The 21,084-nt window shown below is 42.9% G+C and overlaps 1 protein-coding gene across 3 annotated transcripts in view; it reads right to left on the bottom strand.

Moving 5' to 3' along the window:
- The window catches only part of usp22 (ubiquitin specific peptidase 22), a 114,838-nt gene that overhangs the window by 60,288 nt on the left and 33,466 nt on the right, over positions 1-21,084 (bottom strand). For all 3 annotated transcript variants that reach the window (XM_070901363.1, XM_070901362.1, XM_070901361.1), the window contains exon 2: positions 1,785-1,917. In XM_070901363.1, coding sequence (XP_070757464.1) covers positions 1,785-1,917 — 133 coding nt within the window. The remainder of the gene's footprint in view (positions 1-1,784; positions 1,918-21,084) is intronic.

Raw genomic sequence — 21,084 nt, 5'->3', positions numbered from 1 at the left:
TTACAGCACAGACAATAGTCCCAGTTCAACAGCTGTCTGAAAGGGTTAATGCCTTTTCAATTCTCCATTCATGGTATAGCTACTCGTCAACAAAGGCAGACACTGATGCGGAGATTCAACACCGCCTCCAGTGCGCCAGTGCAGCCTTTGGCTGCCTAAGGAAAAGTGTGTTTGAAGACCAGGCCCTCAAATCTACCACCAAGCTCATGGTCTACAAGGCTGTAGTAATAGCCGGCCTACTGTATGGATCAGAGGCATGGACGATGTACAGAAGACACCTCAAGTTGCTGGAGATATATCACTAATGATGTCTCCGCAAGTTCCTGCAAATCCCCTGGGAGGACAGGTGCACCAACATCAGTATCCTCGTCCAGGCTAACATCCCCAGCATTGAAACACTGACCATACTCGACCAGTTTCGCTGGGTAGGCCACATAGCTTGCATGCCAGACACGAGGCTCCCTAAGCAAATGCGAAGCTCCTTCACGGCAAACGAGCCAAAGGTGGGCAGCGGAAACGTTACAAGGACACCCTCAAAGCCTCCCTGGTAAAGTGCGACATCACCACTGACACCTGGGAGACCCTTGCTGCAGACCGCCCGAGGTGGAGAAAATGCATCCGGGAGGGCGTGGAGCTCTTCGAATCTCAACACCTAGAGCATGTAAGAGGTCAGGCGCAGACAGCGGAAGGAGCATGCGGCAAATCAGTCCCATCCAACCCTTCCCTTGGCGAATGTCTGTCCCACCTGTGACAGAGTCTGTGGCTCTCGTATTGGACTGTTCAGCCACCAAAGAACTCACTTCAGCAGTGGAAGCAAGTCTTCCTCGATTCCGAGGGACTGCCTATGATGATGACTTGTATTGGAGTATAGAGGATGCTAAAACAAATGATTTTTAATATTGTGACTTGATTCTGGCATCCAGTTCAGTTTTACAGTCCCCCGCATTTTCTACAAGTATTTAATAAAAGCAAACTAATGGCCCTCCACCAGTATCTTTGCTAATTTTCAGTCTGTCTCAATCTCGCAGACAGAGCTACTGCAAAAACAAGCTTTGTTATCATGAGTACCATGGTACCTCACCCCAATTCATCATTAAGGGTAGCTGTGATGAAGATTTCTGCATGGAGCAACTATTTATAGCATTGAAGGTGTGCTATAAATGAAAAACAACGTACCTCATTAAAAATGTATTTTCATTCTTCAATTTCATCTTTCTCTCCCTCAATCCATTTATTTAGTTCAATCCTTTTCCATTGCTGTTAATTGCCATGTCCTGCATTTTCATGGCTTCTGGGTTCCTATGCCCACTATCCCTATTCACCGTGTAAACTAATTTTTTGACTGGTTCAATGGAGGCAGGGAGGGTATGTGGTCAAGCTGTAAGCTTGAATTATTGTCTAGCACTGACTCATGTTCATCCGAATGCCGCTTCTACCATGTTTGGCAAAGCATTTATTTTCTTTGTTGCACACAGAAATTAAATTATTTTAACATAACCAGATTCACAATAGTGAAATAATCATTTAATCCTTAGCATTATTAATGATGCTCATAAAATTAGCTAGTCAGAAAATGAAGTGGAACTCAAGAGAAACCATTAAAATAGTCAAACTAAATTTTAACGGAAGAAATTGACGCATAGAAGTTGGAAGATTGTTAGTTTCAAGTAGAATGTGATCTAATCAGACGCAACATTGTCATACAGTAACTGCAGTGAAATTACCACTTCTGGTAAGGCTGCCTTTAATGAAAGACAAGGTAAAGATGCCGGACACGAGCTCACCTAAGTTGTGACGCTTGGACTTTGCGTGCTCGTGTATGTGTTTCTTGGTGAAACAGCCAAAGAAGACACAGTACAGGCAGGAATGGAGTCGGTTGAGGTGAGCGCCACACATGTGACAAATGCAGGATTTTGCCTGAAAAAAGAAACACACGTGTTAGAGGACAAACGGCGCTGGAACAATCACAAGATATGGAGCCATTTCACACAAGCAATCTACCACCATTCATTTGCAGGGACAGGTAACAATTCAAAGCATAAGTGATACTGCAATCTGCACCCAAAGGATTAAAAAAAAAAACAAGTATTCCATGAGTAGGTTGGAGAACTCTATAAAGCTGCATACACACATTTTTAAAGAGTTGCATTCTGTTGTTTCAAGCCATCAAATACAGGAACAAACATACATAAAAATATGCATGTTAATCACAGGGCTAAATTGACATTAAAATTCAGGTCCCGCACTGTCCCGCCTTCTCCAGCTTGCTTCACTGTGACTGTGGGGTGTCATGGAGAACAACAGGTTTTATTTCCCCCATTTATATCAGTACTGTTTGTTGTAATTACCAAGTTTTTAAAAAACAAAAATAGTTCAAATCAAAGCCTGTGATGTAGACATGGAGAGAATAATCATAAGCAGGATCATGGCACCATGGAACAAGTGGTTACAGACGGTGGAAAAAAAAAATGAAGTTACCTCCCAAGAACAGGCAAATGGTAGCCATGGGTGACAATTTAGAGAAGGGAACAGCCTTTTTTGCAGCCATCAGCAAGAGTCCAGAATGGGGCATTGCCTCCCAACTGGAACATGAAATCGAACATTTGGCAAAACCTCAGGAAAGAAGGAGATCAGCCACTTAAACAATGACATAGGAAAGAATAGGGTGGGGCAATGTTCCTTCGAAGCTGTGCAGTAAGAGAAAGATCCCGCGCAGGCCGCTCACTGGCTGCCCCATTATAAATACCGCGCACTAATAGAAATGGGCCGTGTAGAACAAAGTACATTGGATAGAGTTTTGCAAAAAGGAGTTGGTTGCTACATTAAAAAGTCAAGCCTCGGGAAGTGATCTCTGAATTACTCCCAGTGCCACGCATTGGGACAATTAGGAAAACAATTAGACACTTCAATGCAAGGCTTCAGGAAAGGGAGGATTGTAGACTGCCTGGAGCATTCGGAACAGTTCAGGAGCACAGAGAGCCTTTACCCAAGCAGAACCAATGGAGAGACATTTGTGGCAGCCATCACCAAGAGTCCACAATGGAGTGTTACCTCTCAACTGGGACATAAATCGAACAGATGGAAAAACCTCAGGAAAGACAAGGAGATTAGCCAGAAATCACTGGTTCCCACTTGAACAAATATAGCAAGCTAGGGGGAAAGGGAATTGATGGGGAAGGAAAAGAGGGACACATTTGTACACGTTAAGCAAGATAGTAAATTAGAGGCATGCAGGCTAAATGAGGAGAAAGCTGAAAGGGAGAAACATTCAAAACAAACAAGGTATATCAATGGCTAGAAGTATTACAAATAATAGGAATAGGAGTAGGCCATTCGAGCCTGTTCCACCATTCAATGAGATCATGACTGATCTAGAATCATACCATAGATCTGCGACCCAACTCTATATACCCACCTTTGGCCTATATCCCTCAATACCTTTATTTAACAGAAAGCCATCAATCTATTTAAAATTAATAATCTAGCATCAATTGCAGAAGAGTTCCAAATTTCTACTACCCCTGTTTACTAATTTCACTCCTGAAAAGATGTGGCTCTATTTTTTAGGCTATGCCCCCTAGTTCTAATATCCTCAACCAGTGGAAAAAGTTTCTCTCTATCTACCCTATCTGTTCCCCTTAATGTCTTGAAAACTTTGATCAGATCACCCCTTAACCATCTAAATTCTAGGGAATATAAACCTAATTTGTGCAATCTCTCCTCGTAACTTGACCCTGAAGTCCGGGTATCATTCTGGTAAACCCATGCTGCACTTCTGCCAAAGCCAATATATCTTCTGAAGGTGTGGTGCCCAGAACTGCTCACAGTACTCCAAGAGTGGCCTCACAAGGGTTTTGTATATCTGCAGCATAACTTCTACCCCCTTGTATTCTAATGCTTTAGATATAAAGGCCTTTCTGATTATTTTCTGTACTAGCAGATTGAAGGATAGAATGGAGTCACAAGGACATAAGAAATAAGAGCAGGAGCAAGCCATCTGGCCCCTCGAGCCTGCTCCGCCATTGATTTTGGCCTCAACTCCACTTCCCTGCTCTCTCCCCATAACCCTCAACTCCCTTATCTTTCAAAAATCTGTCTATCTCCACCTTAAATAAAATCAATGACCCAGCCGCCACAGCTCTCTGGGATAGAGAATTCCAAAGATTCACGAACCTCAAAAGAAATTCGATTTAAATGGGCGACCCCTTATTCTGAAACTATGTCCCCTAGTTCTAGATTCCCCCACAAGGGGAAATATCTTCTCTGCCTCTATCCCATCAAGCCCCCTCAGAATCTTATACGTTTCAATAAGATTACTTCTCAAATCTTCTAAACTCCGATGAGTTTAGGCCCAACCTGCTTAATCGTTCTTCATATGACAACACTTCATCTCAGGAATCAACCTCGTGAACCTTCTCTGAACTGCCTCCAATGTAAGTATATCCCTCCTTAAATAAGGAGGCCAAAACTGTATGCAGTACTCCAAGTGTGGTCTCACCAACGCCCTGTACAGTTGTAGCAAGACTTCCCTACTTTTATACTCCATCCCCCTTGCAATAAAGGCCAACATTCCATTTGCTTTCCTAATTACTTGCTGTACTTGCATGCTTACTTTGTGTTTCATGAACAAGGACCTCCAGATTCCTCTGTACTACAGCATTTTGTAATCTTTCCCCATTTAAATAATAAATTTGCTTTTTTATTTTTCCTACCAAAGTGGAAGTCATAGTGAGACTATGGCTGTTGCTCAGGCAAGATTGGGAGTAATACCAGGATTTTAAAAAGGATTAATAAAATAGAAAAGGCTGTTTTTTCTCTGTTGTACATATCCTAACTCATACCAAGTCCCGTTTACCCATCACCCCTGAACTCGCATATCTACATTGGCTCCTGGTTCAGCAATGGCTTGATTTTAAAATGCTCATCCTTACTATCAAATCCCTCCATGGCCTCGGCCCTCCCTACCTCTGCAACCTTCACCAGCCCTACAACCCTCAGAAGCCAGAATTGGAGGAGCAGAGATCTAAGTATTCCAGACTTGGAGGAATGTATACATATGCAGATGAATGAGGCCTCAAGAAGAAAATATGGCATCACTGGGAGATTTCAACCTGCGTAAAGGTTTGGAGAGGAATAAACAGCATAAGTGGCAAAGGGAATAGATTTATTAAATGTATTCAGTCATTTTCAAAAGCAGCACATTTTCAACTCTGCAATGATGCAGGTGATACTTCACTTAGTCACGAGCACTGAGCCAGAAATAATTTGCGATCTGGTAGCAAGAGTATCAGCACAGAAATACTGACCATGATAAAACTGTTAGGCTTGAAGAGGAGAGAAGAGGATCACAAACCAATTTAAAGAAAGCTGCTTTTGAAGAAGAACAAATAAGTTGGGAGGGATCCACAAATAAACAGGGGAAATCGATGCAAGAAAAGTTACTGGTTACAAAACAGAAATTTGGAACCCATGTACATACACCTGGTGGGGAAAAGGAAGACTTCAGGTGTTTGCTTACAAGTCATTAGGACAGTGTTTAAAAAAAAAGGTTTATATAAAAAAGGTTTATATAAAAAAGGTTTACTTATATATAAAAGGTTTATATAAAAAAGAATAAAGATTGAATGAGCAACAGAAAGTGACCGAGAGAATAAGGACAGCAAAAACAAGTATCAAAAAAATTGAAAACGGTATGGTATGGAAGGCAACAATTCATATCGCGCTTTTAACATAGTAAAATGTCCTAAGGCGCTTCACAGGAGCGTTAATAAAAAACAACTAAATTTGACACCGAGCCACATTACAGCAGATGAGGAAGTAAATTTTAAGGAGCGTCTTTAAAGCAGGAGAGAGGTGTAGAGGCACAGAGAGGTTTAGGCAGGGAGTTCCGGAGCTTATGGCCCAGGCAGCTAAAGGCACAGCCACCAATGGTTGAACGATTATAATCAGCGATGCTCAAGAGGGCAGAATTACATGAGCGCAAACATCTTAGGGAGTTGTAAGGCTGAAGGAGATTGCAGAGAGAGGAAGGGGCGATACCAGAGGGGGTTTTGTAAACAGGGATGAGCGTTCTGAAATCAAGGCATTGCTTAACCGGGAGCCAATGTAGGTCAGCGAGCACAGGGGTGATGGGTGAACGGGTCTTGGTGCGAGTTAGGACGCGGGTTGCCGAGTTTTGGATGACCTCAAGTTTACGCAGGGTAGAATGTGGGAGGCCAGCCAGGAGTGCATTGGAGTGGTCATGTCGAGAGGTAACAAAGGCATGAATGAGGGTTTCAGCAGCAGATGAGCTGAGGCAGGGGCAGAGGCAGGCAATGCTATGGAGGTGAAAATAGGTGGTTTTAGTCATGCTGCGGATATGTGGTCGGAAGCTCATTTCAGGGTCAAATATGATACTTCGGTTTTATTTTAATAAGTTCATCAAGAAAGTGTGTGGTAAAAGATGATGGCTCAAAGTGTTGGTGACAATAGAGGATAAGGGAATGGCAGATGTGCTTAACAAAATGGTGAAAAACACAAAACCAGGAGGTACAAGAAAGCCTAGAGATTAGTGATGGAGAAATATTTGCAGGGATTAGAGAATTATGAAGGAGCACAGAAAGTGCTGCACAACAGACCCATCAGCATGTAAAGCTGTCAGCACCAATGGTCTATACCAAAATGTTATGATTGCTCTGCTTTTCCAGTTTTGATTTAATTTCCAGCATTAACACACGTGCTGCTGTTTTATGCGTCAAATTCATTTACATCCATAAAGTGGGAATATATATTTGTAGACCTTCCTGATCATTCATGTGGAGTTCCACTTTAAAAGATTATTCTGTTTGTACTCCGAACTAATGAATTGTTTGAACCCTTCAAGTTATTTAGACGTCAGCAACACAGCTGTCCACCCATCATTAGTTGCTTCTGCAGCAAAGCTCTCTGCCACGAGTACTGGCCAAAGATGATATACCAATGACCTAGGTTGCAAGTCAGGAGCACAAAATTCAAAGAGATGTCAACGATGTGCTACTGTACCTCTCTGATCTACTGGTTTGCTTCCCAAGTACTTTGACTTGCAACAAGATGTTTGGCACTTCGACAGGTATGACGGTCCAGGTGCTTACCTGGACAAGGGCACTCTAGTAAGCCAGTCCCAGGCAGCAAAGCCTTAGGCCAGATCAGCAGTTTCACTACATTATCGACAAAGCTGACCATGGGTCCAAATGGAGGCTCTTTTCAAATGCAACAGTTGGCATTTACTTCTTTTGATCCCATACTAATTATTTTAGGAACGTAGGAAATAAACAGGACTAGAAGAGACCACTTTATTTCTGTTCCAAATATTCATCTAGTTCTTTTGGAATTTGTCAACCCTATCCAGTCCCAACGTGACCCTGTGCCGTATACTCATCATCCTCGAAACTGTTCATCTTCCTCTGGAATCTGTGCCCTCCTATAAAATCCATGATTGTTTATAGATACCAGCTATTATCGTGAACACCTCAAAAAAATCTCCTGATCTCCATTATAAAAACTTCCTGCCATCCCAGATTGCGCTTGTAGCTCAAAAGCCAATGGGTCATTGTAGATTTTGCAGGAACAAACTAAGCCTTCCTGTCATCTCCCTCCCAGACTTATCCCAGAAGGTGCCAAACCTTTGACACGTTGCACGACTAAGCTCGGCTTCTACCACATCTGAATCACTCTCCAAAACTGCTTCCTTTCACCTAGGCAACGTGCCCCCACCCTGCCTGCCGCCCGAACCCAGAAGCCCTTATTCATCACCATCTTGCAGTTGAACTTGAAAATATTCTCAACAGCCTCCAATTCGTAAACTACGTCAACCAGAAAGCAACAATCTGTGTCCTTGCCCTCGCTAAGGCCCACAACTGCCTTTATCCATTTTGCCAAACTCCATATGCTTCCCAAGCCCCAGAGAGTCAACCAAGATTCTAAATTAAACCTTCAAATTCCATCCACACCTCAGAAATCTCCTCCACCACCATGTTCCTGGACCTTATCAGTACTCCAACATCAGTCTATTTAGTGTTCTCCATTTCCTTCCGCTCCATCAATGGCTACTGCTTCGGCTATTTTGGCGCACCCTCAACATCCCCCCCATTCTCGTCAAAAACCTCAACTCCTCCTGACTCTCTTCCATTCCCCTAGCTGAGAGTTCATTGGCTATCCAAAACCCTGTAAAGCATTCCCAAGCTGTCTTGTTGTAGTAGTGATACCCTCTCCATTACTAAGATGTCTCCACTATAGGCTTGTGACCAGAATTGTACATAGTATGCCTGATAGGGCCAAACCAGTGCATAGCTCCTTATAGCCTCTGCCTCAAGTTAGTTATAGTAAGGCAGGGATGGGAAAGAGAACTAACTACCCCTGCCACCACCGCGCCCCCCTCCCCACATTTATTCTAATGACAGACCTCAATTTACACTCCAAAATTACTGAATCACTTGCAAGCATAAACAATCTTTCCCCGTTTAACCGCACATTTTAATGAAAATTTCTACCAAGTCTCCCGCTCCCCCTGTATCCCCTCTGTTCCAACAAGAGTCCCACTTTTCCAATCCTTTCATTCTCAGCTAATGAATCATCAGTGTCCTTTCCATGGATCTAAATTTCCCATTCCTTTCTTCCTACAATCCATAGCCTTGAAAACTAAAAGCACAACATCACCTAATAACTACTTGATTCATCTACTTTCACCCTCTGTAGTATCCTACATTGAGGCTTTTTTGGTCTTTCACCTTAATTCTTCATCAAAATAGGTTCAGTGTATACTCAAAATCATACCCATCTGTCTTTCACCCTTCAGTAACAAAGTCTCCATGATATACACATTTAGCATTTCCTATTCCAATGTGCATTACATTAATGTCCATCTGCATTACCGTAAAAACCACAACTCAGCTCTTATGAGCACAGTGCTCCTCAGACAAATATTAATATCCTCAAAATGCTCTTGGAATATTTCACCCACAATAGACATCAGACATGCCTGCTGCAAATAAAGATTGAGTTATTGATCGTCGGATTAAACTACCCTATGTGCGCACTTCCTCAAAATATTAACCATAGCCTCACCCATGTCCTTTTAGGCTACATTTCAGATTAAACCTCTGACAACTGCTGTGAAATCCTTCTGAACAAGTTTGCACCAGAAACGAAGTTGGTCTTTATATTTTCACTTCCTCGAGCTTGGCAATGGTCAATCATCCAAGTACATGACATGGGGCAGAAATCCATCAAACACATTATGTAGTGCCACTGCCTATCCCATAATACCACATTTATGGATAAGCAGCCCATTCTGTGCATTCATTCTTGTCCTTTCTGGTGATCAAACCATTCTAATCTATGATGCTTTGGGAAGTCAGATTATAAATAGAATGAACCCAGATTTATTTTCATGCCTTTGTGAACAGGCGGCAATGACTCATTTATGTTGTCGAGATTCAGAATCTTTGAAAAACAACCTCAGAATATTGCACCCTTTCTGGGTAAATCAAGTTTCCTATGGCAAGATCTTATTTCCAGGAAAACTGCACATAACAATCCACAGGACATCCTATTCTGTTGGTGATATTTCTTCCCCCATTCACATACTTTTGGGGGAGAATTCCTCATTTCCACTGTGCCGAGTGTGATAAATGCTTCCCGATTTCACTCCTGAATGGCCTGGCACTAATTTGAAGACGTTCTAGATTCTCCTACCAGAGGAGATCAACTGCTCATTCAACTCATTTCTGTTTATAGGATATTGTTGAATTCAAAGTGGTTGTTGCATTTGCCTACACAACAATCACCGCAATTTCAACAGTAATTCATAGCATGTCACGCATTTCAAGGCATGGCTAGACACAGTATAATTGCAAATCTTTGTCCCTGGAAATCCCCCTCACCAAAAATGGATATTTGAAGACTCGCCCCATAGAACGCAGCTGATTCGGGGTCAAGTGACACCTTTCAGAGTGGTATCGATGGCTGTTATGGTGGTATTAAACTGTACTACATCAATAGCAGTGGTCGATTTCCCCCACCCACCTCGCCAGGGGAAAGTAATCGGGGGCCAACATATGGTGGCGGAAGTCCACAACAGCATCATTGCACACAAGCTCCAAGTACTAGAAACACAGAAAATAGATGCAGGAGTAGGCCATTCAGCCCTTTGAGCCTGCTCCACTATTCAATATGATCATGGCTGATCATGCAACTTCAGTACCCCATTCCTGCTTTCTCTCCATAACCCTTGATCACTTTAGCCGTAAGGGTCACATCTAACTCCCTTTTGAATATATTTAACTAACTGGCCTCAACAACGTTCTGTGGTAGAGAATTCCACAGGTTAACAACTTTGAGTGAAGAAGTTTCTCCTCATCTCGGTCCTAAATGGCTTACCCCTTATCCTTAGACTGTGACCCCTGGTTCTGGACTTCCAACATCAGGAACATTCTTCCTGCATCCAACCTGTCCAATCCCGTCAGAATTTTATATGTTTCTGTGGGATCTCCTCTCATTCTTTGAGATTCCAGTGAATATAAGCCTAGTCGATCCAGTCTATCATCATATGTCAGTCCTGCCATCCTGGGAATCAGTCTGGTGAACCTTCGCTGTACTCCCTCAATAGCAAGAATGTCCTTCCTCAGATTAGGAGACCAAAACTGTACACAATATTCAAGGTGTGGCCTCACCAAAGCCCTGTAACAACTGCAGTAAAACCTCCCTGCGCCTATACGCAAATCCTCTTGCTATGAAGGCCAACATGCCATTTGCCTTCTTCACCGCCTGCTGTACCTGCATGCCAACTTTCAATGACTGATGTTCAATGGCACCCAGGTCTTGCTGCACCTCCCTTTTTACTAATCTGTCACCATTCAGATAATATTCTGCCTTCTTATTTTTGCCACCAAAGTGGATAACCTCACATTTATTTACATTATACTGCATCTGCCATGTATTTGCCCACTCACCTAACCAGTCCAAGTCACCCTGCAGCCTCTTAGCATCCTCCTCACAGGTTAGTGTCATCTGCAAACTTGGAGATATTACATTCAATTCCTTCGTCTAAATCATTGATATATATTGTAAATAGCTGGGGTCCCAGCACTGAACCTTGCGGTACCTCACTAGTCATTGCCTGCCATTCTGAAAGGGACCCGTTTATTCCTACTCTTTGCTTCCTGTCTGCCAACCAGTTCTCTATCCACGTCAATACATTACGCCCAATACCATGTGCTTTAATTTTTCACACCAATCTCTTGTGTGGGACCTTGTCAAAAGCCTGTTGAAAGTCTAAATACATCACATCCACTGGTTCTCCCTTGTCCACTCTACTAGTTACATCCTCAAAAAATTCTAGAAGATTTGTCAAGCATGATTTCCCTTTCATAAATCCATGCTCAGCTGTGGCTCTGTGGGTGGCAGTCTCACCCGAGTCAGAAGGTAGTAGGTTCAAAGACCCACTCGAGACTGGAGCACATAATGCAGGCTGATACTCTAGTGCACGACTGAAAGAATACTGTCTTTCAGACAATACAACAGTAACTAAAAAAGTACTTTGTTGGCTGTCGTCCACTTCTGAACATCTGAAGGTTGTGAAAGACCCTATATAAATAAATGCAAATCTTTCTTTCTGAAATGGAGTAGGCTTGATGAACCAAATGGCCTTTTCTTTCTCTAGACTTGCTGCTCAGTGAATTTTAAAAACTTGGATGTATTAGATCCTTGTTGTAAAGATAATCAGTGACATCACAGGCTATCCAGAAACTGCCCATTTAGTGAAGCATACATCCAGAGGATTCACCAATTATAACTTCTGGGGCCCAAGTTTCCACAAGAAAAAAAACGGGCGCCCCTCCGAGCTGGGCGCCCGTTTTTCGCGCCACAAAGTGCGCCTAAAAAAATCCTCGGTATTCTCCACCTACTTGCAGGTCCTCTAGCCCTCGGCACAGCCAGCACGAGCTGTAGGGGGGCGGAGCCAGGGCCCTGCACTGAAAACAGTGCCGGGACCTCTGCACATGCGCGCTACAGTGGGCACGCAAGTGCAGTAGCTCCAGGTACCGAACTGTGTGGGAGGGGCCCGAAGCACGCAGCCCCCTAGCCCTGGCCGAATGGCCTCACTGGAGCTGTGTGAATAAGGCTCCTCCCACGGCCAGCTCCTGCTCCCCCCCCCCCCCCCCCCCCTCCCGACCAGACCCGACACCCGCTTCCCCCCTGCCTCCGGACCAGACCCGACACTCGCTCCCCGCACCCTGCCTCCGGACCAGACCCGACACCCGCGCGCACCCGCCCCCCCCCCCCCCGACTGACCCGCGCTCCTGTTCCCGACCCCCGCTCCCGGACTGGATCCGACCTGATCCCCCTCTCTCCCCCTCTCTCTCTCGACCCAAACCGAACCTCCCCGACCTGACCCAACCCAACGCCACCTACCTGTAAATCTGGTGCCTGAAGTCTCGGGCCGGCCCGTTCAGCCTTCGGTCCCGAAAGGCCTGCCTGAAGCACTTTCACACAAGTAGGAAGATGGTTTATTTAATCTTTTCTTTGCTTATAAATATTTATTCAGGTTGGATTTATTTGTATAATATTTGTAGAAGTATAAATAAGGATTTATTATAAAATTTAATAACTTCCCTTCCCCCCACCTCGTTCTGGACGCCTAATTTGTAACCTGCGCCTGATTTTTTAATGTGTAGAACAGGTTTTTTCAGTTCTACAAAAATCTTCACTTGCTCCATTCTACTTTAGTTTGGAGTACGTTTTCACTGTGGAAACTTTCAAATCAGGCGTCAGTGGCCGGACACGCCCCCTTTTGAAGAAAAAATTCTGTTCCAAAGTAGAACTGTTCTACCTGACTAGAACTGCAGAAAAAACGTGGAGAATTGCGATTTCTAAGATAGTCCGTTCTCCACCAGTTGCTCCTAAAAATCAGGCGCAAATCATGTGGAAACTTGGGCCCCTGGAGAATAGTTTAGGGTGGGATCAAAATAGCAAGCCTGGGAAGAAAGCCCTCCCACACTCACATCTGGACAGTTGTCTGCCAATCAAGAATTGCAGCAAGCTGCAGACAATATCTGGCTTGGTGATAAATCACAGATTCTGCATCCCTGGGTGTGAACTGTATTTGCTTTCTCGTTCTCAACTGTACAACAGCCTATTCCTTTGCTTGGTTCAGGAGGGGCCTGAAACCCAGAAACAGCATCAATGTTACATGAATAGACTGCCACCCCTCCAAATCTACAAAGTGGAACAGTCATAGGAACCACCCCACTGTACTCCCAGCCCTTCACAGGTAGTTTGGAACCAAAAAGGATTGAGATTCTCCCCTCTGATGTTTCCCTTGGTCCCAAGGAGAGGGGCTGTAGCCAGTGTTCCTGCCTCCTTCATGTAGCTCAGATCAAAGAGCTGAATGAAACGGGACTGGAGCCGGTGTTATCCCCTGCTCTATTGCACCGATCAGCAGCTGCTTAAACTGGCACAGTTCTAATGTAAGCACTGGTCAAAATCAACAATTTTTTTTTTCTTTTTAAAAGCAGTGTGATCACTGATTCAGGAGCTTTCACTCTGATCTTCCGTTAATATCCTCAAAGCAATTGTTTTTCCAATCCTATTTTGTGGAAGTTTCATTGATTTGGGTCAGCCTTCCTTTTATGGTATAATACATTGGTTTGCAGCTTTTAGTTTTTCTGGATGCTACAGTGGAGAACCCAGAAACTACAATTACCCGATGTTGAAGTACCACAGCTCAGCCAAAGCGCTAAACATAAGGAAAGAGACAACAGGTTACATACAGGTTCTTCTAATGTGTCTGGAGTTTTCCCAGTGTTGTTCTATTCCCTGCAATGCACCAGGCACTGCAGTAGCTTGGAAAACAACACAACCAACACTGCAGTAGTGCACAGTCACTGAATCGACTGCCATTCCAAATACCTATTTGCCCATCAGCACTGCAGCGTTATGTACAGCTCTATTTGATGAGTATTGATTGCAAACCTAATGGACAATTTACAATGGGATGGGAGGAAGTTTGTGAATGCTACCTTCTGCTGACTGTTCAAGTCAACGTAAAGTAAATAGAGCATTTCATTTACTGCTGTGCTACAAGAATAAAAGTGCGACTCTCAGACCCCCCCCCCACAAAAACTTACCGTTAACTAGTGATATTTAATTTTTGCAGTATATGACAGATACAATATTCTTTCGCAGAAAACAATACCTTAAAGCTCAGCAGATTTATCCCATGAGCAAGTGAGTGATACGGACCAGGAAGGTCACTGTTCCGATTGCTGAACTAGCCGGTCTCCACTAAAGCAGTAATACAATTGGCCCCAGCACAGATTTTTTAAGCTGTGTCCAGGCTTCCCATTCCTGATCACTATCCTGTGACACCTGGTGGAAGTGTCCTCGCACAGACATCAGGCAAGGATGGGATTGGTTTCAGCTGAGATACAGTCACACAAAATGAAATATAAAACTGAACCTTGCCCAGCTTAAATGGAATGAGCAAGTTAATTTGAAATTTGCTGATGACAGCAAATTGGAAGTATAGCGAATTGTGAAAGACTATTGGAGGACATAGGTACACTAGCCGGATGGACAGAGAGCTGGCAAATGCAGTTTAAATGTAGCAAAGTAATACATGTTATAACGAAAATAAAACGGATATGCAAATTAAATGTAGTAGGGCAGAAGTGTGTAAATAACCAGGCTATTAAGTAGGTGGCAGCATTAGTAGGCAAAGGCATTAACAGGGCAAAGAAAAATCACCACTGCGGAGAAGATTAACAAGTGATTTGATATCAGTCTTTAAGATTATGAAGGGTTATGATGAAGAAGTGAAAGGTGATAGATGGTTTGCAATACACAAAAAGGCAGCAACAGAAGGCAAAAATGTATGATAATCACAAAAGGAATTGAAGAGGAGATTAGAAAAAAATTCTATACATACTGGTAAGCAATGTCCTCGTCGATAGAATAAATTATGCAGTGGAGAACACTTAAAACTCGTATGGCTGTGGAAAAGGTAAACAAGTATATAGTGAAGGGGGGAAAAGAGTCTAAAATAGTAAACACAAGAGGGGGAGGTAGAGTCACTTCATGCAGATGAGAGAGGGCAAAAAGAATAAAGGCGGAAATAAATAAGGACTAACTCAAGAGTAGGAATTGATCAGGATTTTAATCTTTATTTCTAATGCTTTTTACAACAGCATATACAGTTGGGAACGAGTCACAAGTTAGAATGAAGGAACATGATGCTGTACCCTTCAAGGAAACTTGGCTTCAGCCAAGTTAACACTGGGGATTAAATATTCCTGGTGTTTAAATTTTCCAAGAGATAAAGGGGCATAGAAATGGAGAGCAGGTAGGGTCATTCATGAAGGACACAATTGGAGATATTAAAAAAAGTTTTACTGATGGTGCTCGGAAGGAGTCTATCCCAGGTTGAATAAATAATAAAAGACCTGTTACCATACCGAGAGGCTGTCGGCCACCAAATGGTACAAAAGAAAATCAGGCATGGAAGTTGCAATCATAGGGAACTGTTTTCCTAGTTCACCTTCGGTTAGACAGAAACGTCTGGTCAAAATGGCGAGTGGTTCTTGCAAAGCATCCAGAACTGCATCCTTAATCGGTATACTGCATGTCTAACCAGGAATGATGGTCGATCTGGTTCTGGTTAACAAAGCAGAACAAGGGGGCTAACCCAAAGTTAGGTGGGCACTTGGGAAATAATGACCACAGTGAAATGAATTAACAAAGACTGAGTCAAAGATAAAGGTGCTTGACTGGAAAATAGGCAATTGCAGTGGGATGAAAGGGAACCTGGCCCAGATTAATTGGTTAGAAAAAAGTAGCAGATCAAAACAACTAACCAACTGGCAGAGATAATTAAATGAGAGAAACACAAGATGATAGGTTTAAAAAAATTCTACGGGTAAATGTGGTGTGTAACATGTGAAATACATTTTGGGGAAAACAGTGAAACCAAGTATATATGTTAGATTTCATGATTCTGCTTCAAGTAGAGAAACAGTTCCATGGCTACAGATATAGAACTTTAAAGGTGGGGAGGTAGTTAAAAACACCATAAAGTTAGTGGATTCTGGGTTTGCCTTAAATTGGCATTCAACATAAAAGCAAGGAAGTGGTTTAGATTTTTTTTTACAAGACATTGATGTACAATGGAGTCCTCCTCTTCACAATGTAGAATCTCACAATTCGAAGTGTATTTTCTTTCCCTATTCTTACTTCAAAATATATTACTCAAGATGTTTCTACATTGAACTGCATCTGCCACCAATCTGCCCAAACACAAGCCCCGTCCCTTCAAGCTAACATCAAACTGATATTGTTCTCTCAATTCAAGATTGTTTATAATCTAGACGGTAAATAAGTACAATACAGTTAGTTGTCTGTGGGAAAACTACTCAATACTCTTTCATTCGGAGAAACTTTTGATTCCCTACCCTTCAAATCCAACTACAATCTCTTGTGTGGTAACATATCAAGTGCTTGTTAAAAATCCATACAAATTACATCATTTAATCTAATCTCATTTATTCATTCAAACAATTATAGGAAAGATTTTAGAGCCAAAGGTTACAAAAGATTCAATAGAATATTACAAATATGAGCTACTGCAAAAAAAAGTCAGGAGCTAGGTTCAAAATTAAATGTAATACCTCAAGGATAGTAATCTAAGGACTGCTCCCGATCCTATGGGCTGGGCAAGAAATAAAGCAGATTAGACAGGTCAATGCATGGATAGAAATATGATGCAGAAGGAGTGTTTTCCGATTTCTAGGAGAGTGGGACAAGTTCTGGAACAGAGAAAGCACTACAGATGGGATGGGCTTCGTCTGAATCAGGCAGTGCCCACATCCCTTCAGAAAGAGTATACAGGCAAAAAGGGAGAACTTAAACTAAAAGAAAATAATTTTTATAAATATATTTGCAGCAATCTGATTAAGAAAAGGAAATTATGGGACCACTAAAAAATTCCAAATATACTAAATTAATTCTTCTACTCTACTGAGGAGACTATGGACCATCTCCCTAGCACAAAATTAAATAGTCACGAGGGATGGAGTAAGTGGCAAAATACATTAATTTCAGATAAGGCAGTCACTGATAGGCTGAGGAAGACAAGGCACCAGATCCAGATGTACTTTACATCAGGTATTTGAAGCAGAGAGCAAAAAATTAAAATCCTGTATTTAGAGAATAATTAGAAGCGGGTGTAGTGCCCAAGAGTTCGAAGCAGGTAACTGATACAGGCACAGGAAGAGGGTCGGGAAACTACAGTTCATTGAGCCCACCATTGGTTGTGCATAAAGTATTAGAAAGCATCCCGAAGGTGTGAGCCAATGAGATCTATGCATTTTTGGGATGAGCCAGACAGATTGCAGAGTCTTTTCATGTTCAGTGCTATCCTATTTTCCTATTAAGAGCTCCATCTTATAAAGAAAGGATTAAACAGTGGGACTTTTCTCAAGACCACAGAAGGTTAAGGGGTGGGGAAATCAAAAGAGCCATTTGAAAATCATGAAGGACTTCAAAAGGGTAAAGAGTGAAAGATTATGTCCACAGATTGGCAACAGTGGCGCACAGACCAAGAATCATCACTAAAAGAATGAAGGTGGGCAGGAAGTTTGATGGAAAATCTGCTTGGGAACATGCTGATCCCTTCCACCAATTATGGTCCTGTTTGAAAGGGCAGGGGGAGGAAGAGAAATACAGGTCTTCAAACAAGAACAGCAAAGCAGAGGGTGGTTTCACCAGAAGGCAGATAGGAAGTACCCTGTACAGCTGAAGGTAAGTGCACTTCACTCAACAGAAGAACACACAAAGCAAGGCTCCATCAACAAAACCCCCTAGAACACAAGTTTGCAGAGTGAATGCCTCTGGTGCAATACAAGACGACTTTTCACATACCCTCTAATGCTCCTGGGATCAAAGAAAATGATTCTCAAAATGTTCTCGTACACAGATGGTCTACATTCTCGAATTCCCAACCTTAATTCGTAGCGGTATTACAAGGTGCAATGGCCCCGGTATCCAACCAGCTCCCCAGATACAATGATGGCTACGATTTGCATTTATATAGCATCTTTAAAGTGATAAAATTCCCCAAGCCGCTTCACAAAATTTGACACCGAGCCACACAAGGAAATATTAGGACAGATGAACAAAAGCTTGGCCAAAGATAGGTTTTAAGGAGCGTCTTAAAAGGAGGAGGGGTAGAGAGGTTTAGAGAGGTAATTACAGAATTAAGGGCCTAGACTGCTGAAGGCATGGCCGCCAATGTTAGTGCGATTAAAATCGGGGTCGCTCAAGATAAGCGCAGAGATCAGAGGGTTACAGAAGAACATAAGAAATAAGAGCAGGAATAGGCCATACGGCCCCTCAAGCCTGCTCCACCATTCAATAAGATTATGGCTGATCTGATCATGGACTCAGCTCCAATTCCCTGCCCGCTCCCCATAACTCCTAATCCCCTTATCGTTTAAGAAACTATCTATTTCTGTCTTAAATTTATTTAATGTCGCAGCTTCCACAGTTCTTTGAGGCAGCAAATTCCACAGATTTGCAACCCTGAGAAGAAATTTCTCATCAGTTCTAAATGGGCGGCCCCTGATTCTAAGATCATGCCCTCTAGTTTTAGTCTCCCCCATCAGTGGAAACATCCTCTCTGCATCCATCTTGTCAAGCCGCCTCATAATCTTATACGTTTCAATAAGATCACCTCTCATTCTTGTGAATTCTAATGAGTCGAGGCCCAACCTACTCAACCTTTCCTCAAGTCAACACCCTCATCCCCAGAATCAACCTAGTGAACCTTCTCTGAACTGCCTCCTAAGCAAGCACATTCCTTCGTAAGTATGGAAACCAAAACTGCACGCAGTATTCCAGGTGTGGCCTCACCAATACCCTGTACAGCTGTAACAAGACTTCCCTGCTCTTATACTCCATCTCCTTTGCAATAAAGGCCAAGATTCCATTGGCCTTCCTGATCACTTGCTGTACCTGCATACTAACTTTTGTGTTTTTTGCACAAGTACTCCCAGGTCCCACTGTACTGCAGCACTTTGCAATCTCTCTCCATTTAAAATAATAACCTACTCTTTAACTTTTTCTGCCAAAGTGTATGACCTCACACTTTCCAACATTATACTCCATCTGCTAATTTTTTCCCCACTCACTTAGCCAGTCTATGTCTGGGTGTCATGGTACATCAGTCATTGAAGGTTGGCATGCAGGTACAGCAGGCGGTTAAGAAAGCAAATGGCATGTTGGCCTTCATAGCGAGGGGATTTGAGTACAGAGGCAGGGAGGTGTTGCTACAGTTGTACAGGGCATTGGTGAGGCCACACCTGGAGTATTGTGTGCAGTTTTGGTCTCCTAACCTGAGGAAGGACATTCTTGCTATTGAGGGAGTGCAGCGAAGGTTCACCAGACTGATTCCCGGGATGGCGGGACTGACCTATCAAGAAAGACTGAATCAAGTGGGCTTGTATTCACTGGAGTTCAGAAGAATGAGAGGGGACCTTATAGAAACTTTTAAAATTCTGATGGGTTGAGACAGGTTAGATGCAGGAAGAATGTTCCCAATGTTGGGGAAGTCCAGAACCAGGGGTCATAGTCTAAGGATAAGGGGTAAGCCATTTAGGACCGAGATGAGGAGAAACTTCTTCACCCAGAGAGTGGTGAACCTGTGGAATTCTCTACCACAGAAAGTTGTTGAGGCCAATTCACTAAATATATTCAAAAGGGAGTTAGATGTAGTCCTTACAACTAAGGGGATCAAGAGGTATGGCAAGAAAGCAGGAATGGGGTACTGAAGTTGCATGTTCAGCCATGAACTCATTGAATGGCGGTGCAGGCTAGAAGGGCCGAATGGCCTATTCCTGCACCTATTTTCTATGTTTCTATGTCCTTTTGCAGATTTTGTGTGTCCTCCTCACACATTGCTTTTCCTCCCATCTTTGTATCATCAGCAAACCTGGCTACGTTACATTCAGTCCCTTCTTCCAAGTCGTGAATATAGATTGTAAATAGTTGGGGTCCCAGCACTGATCCCTGCGGCACCCCACTCGTTACTGATTGGTTCATTCTCTGGTTGGCATTTATCCCAACTCTCTGTTTTCTGTTTGTTAGCCAATCTTCTATCCATGCTAATATATTACCCCCAACCCCATGAATTTTTATCTTGTGCAGTAACCTTTTATGTGGCACCTTGTCAAATGCCTTCTGGAAGTCCAAATCCACCACATCCACTGGTTCCGCTTTATCCACCCTGTTCGTTACATCCTCAAAGAATTTCAGCAAATTTGTCAAATATGACTTCCCCTTCATAAATTCATACTGACTCTGCCTGACCAAATGTCCTATTACTGCTTCTTAAATAATGGACTCCAACATTTTCCCAACCACAGATGTTAGACTAACTGGTCTATAATTTCCTGCTTTTTGTCTGCCTCTTTTTGAATTGGGGAGTTACATTTGCAGTTTTCCGATCTGCTGGAACCTCCCCAGAATCGAGGGATTTTGGTAAATTACAACCAATGCATCCATAATCCCTGCCGCTACTTCTCAAGACCCTAAGATGCAAGCCATCAGGTCCAGGGGATTTATCTGCCTTTAGTCCCATTATCTTAGAGTACCACCTCCTTAGCGATTGTGATTGTGTTAAGTTCCTCCCCGCCTATAGCCCCTTGACTATCCACTGTTGGAATATGGTTAGTGTCCTCTACTGTAAAGACTGATACAAAATACTTGTTTAGAGTTTCTGCCATCTCCATGTCCCCCATTACTAATTCCCCGGTCTCGTCCTCTACGGGACCAACATTTACTTTTGCCACTTTCTTTTTATAAACCTATCTATTTTTATATTTTGTGCTCGTTGTAGGGCTGGAGGAGATTAGAGAGTTAGGGAAGGGCGAGGCCATGGAAGGATTTGTAAACAAGGACATGAATTTTTAAATTGAGGCATTGCCAGACTAGGAGCCAATGTAGGTCAGCAAGAACAGGGGTGATGGGTGAATGGGACTTAGTGCAAATTAGGATACAGACAGCAGAGTTTGAATGCGC

Source organism: Pristiophorus japonicus, chromosome 15, assembly GCF_044704955.1.
Source record: "Pristiophorus japonicus isolate sPriJap1 chromosome 15, sPriJap1.hap1, whole genome shotgun sequence".
In the NCBI taxonomy this organism is placed as follows: domain Eukaryota; kingdom Metazoa; phylum Chordata; class Chondrichthyes; family Pristiophoridae; genus Pristiophorus; species Pristiophorus japonicus.
Note: the sequence above shows the minus strand (reverse complement) of the source record. Positions and strands in the feature narration are given on the sequence as shown.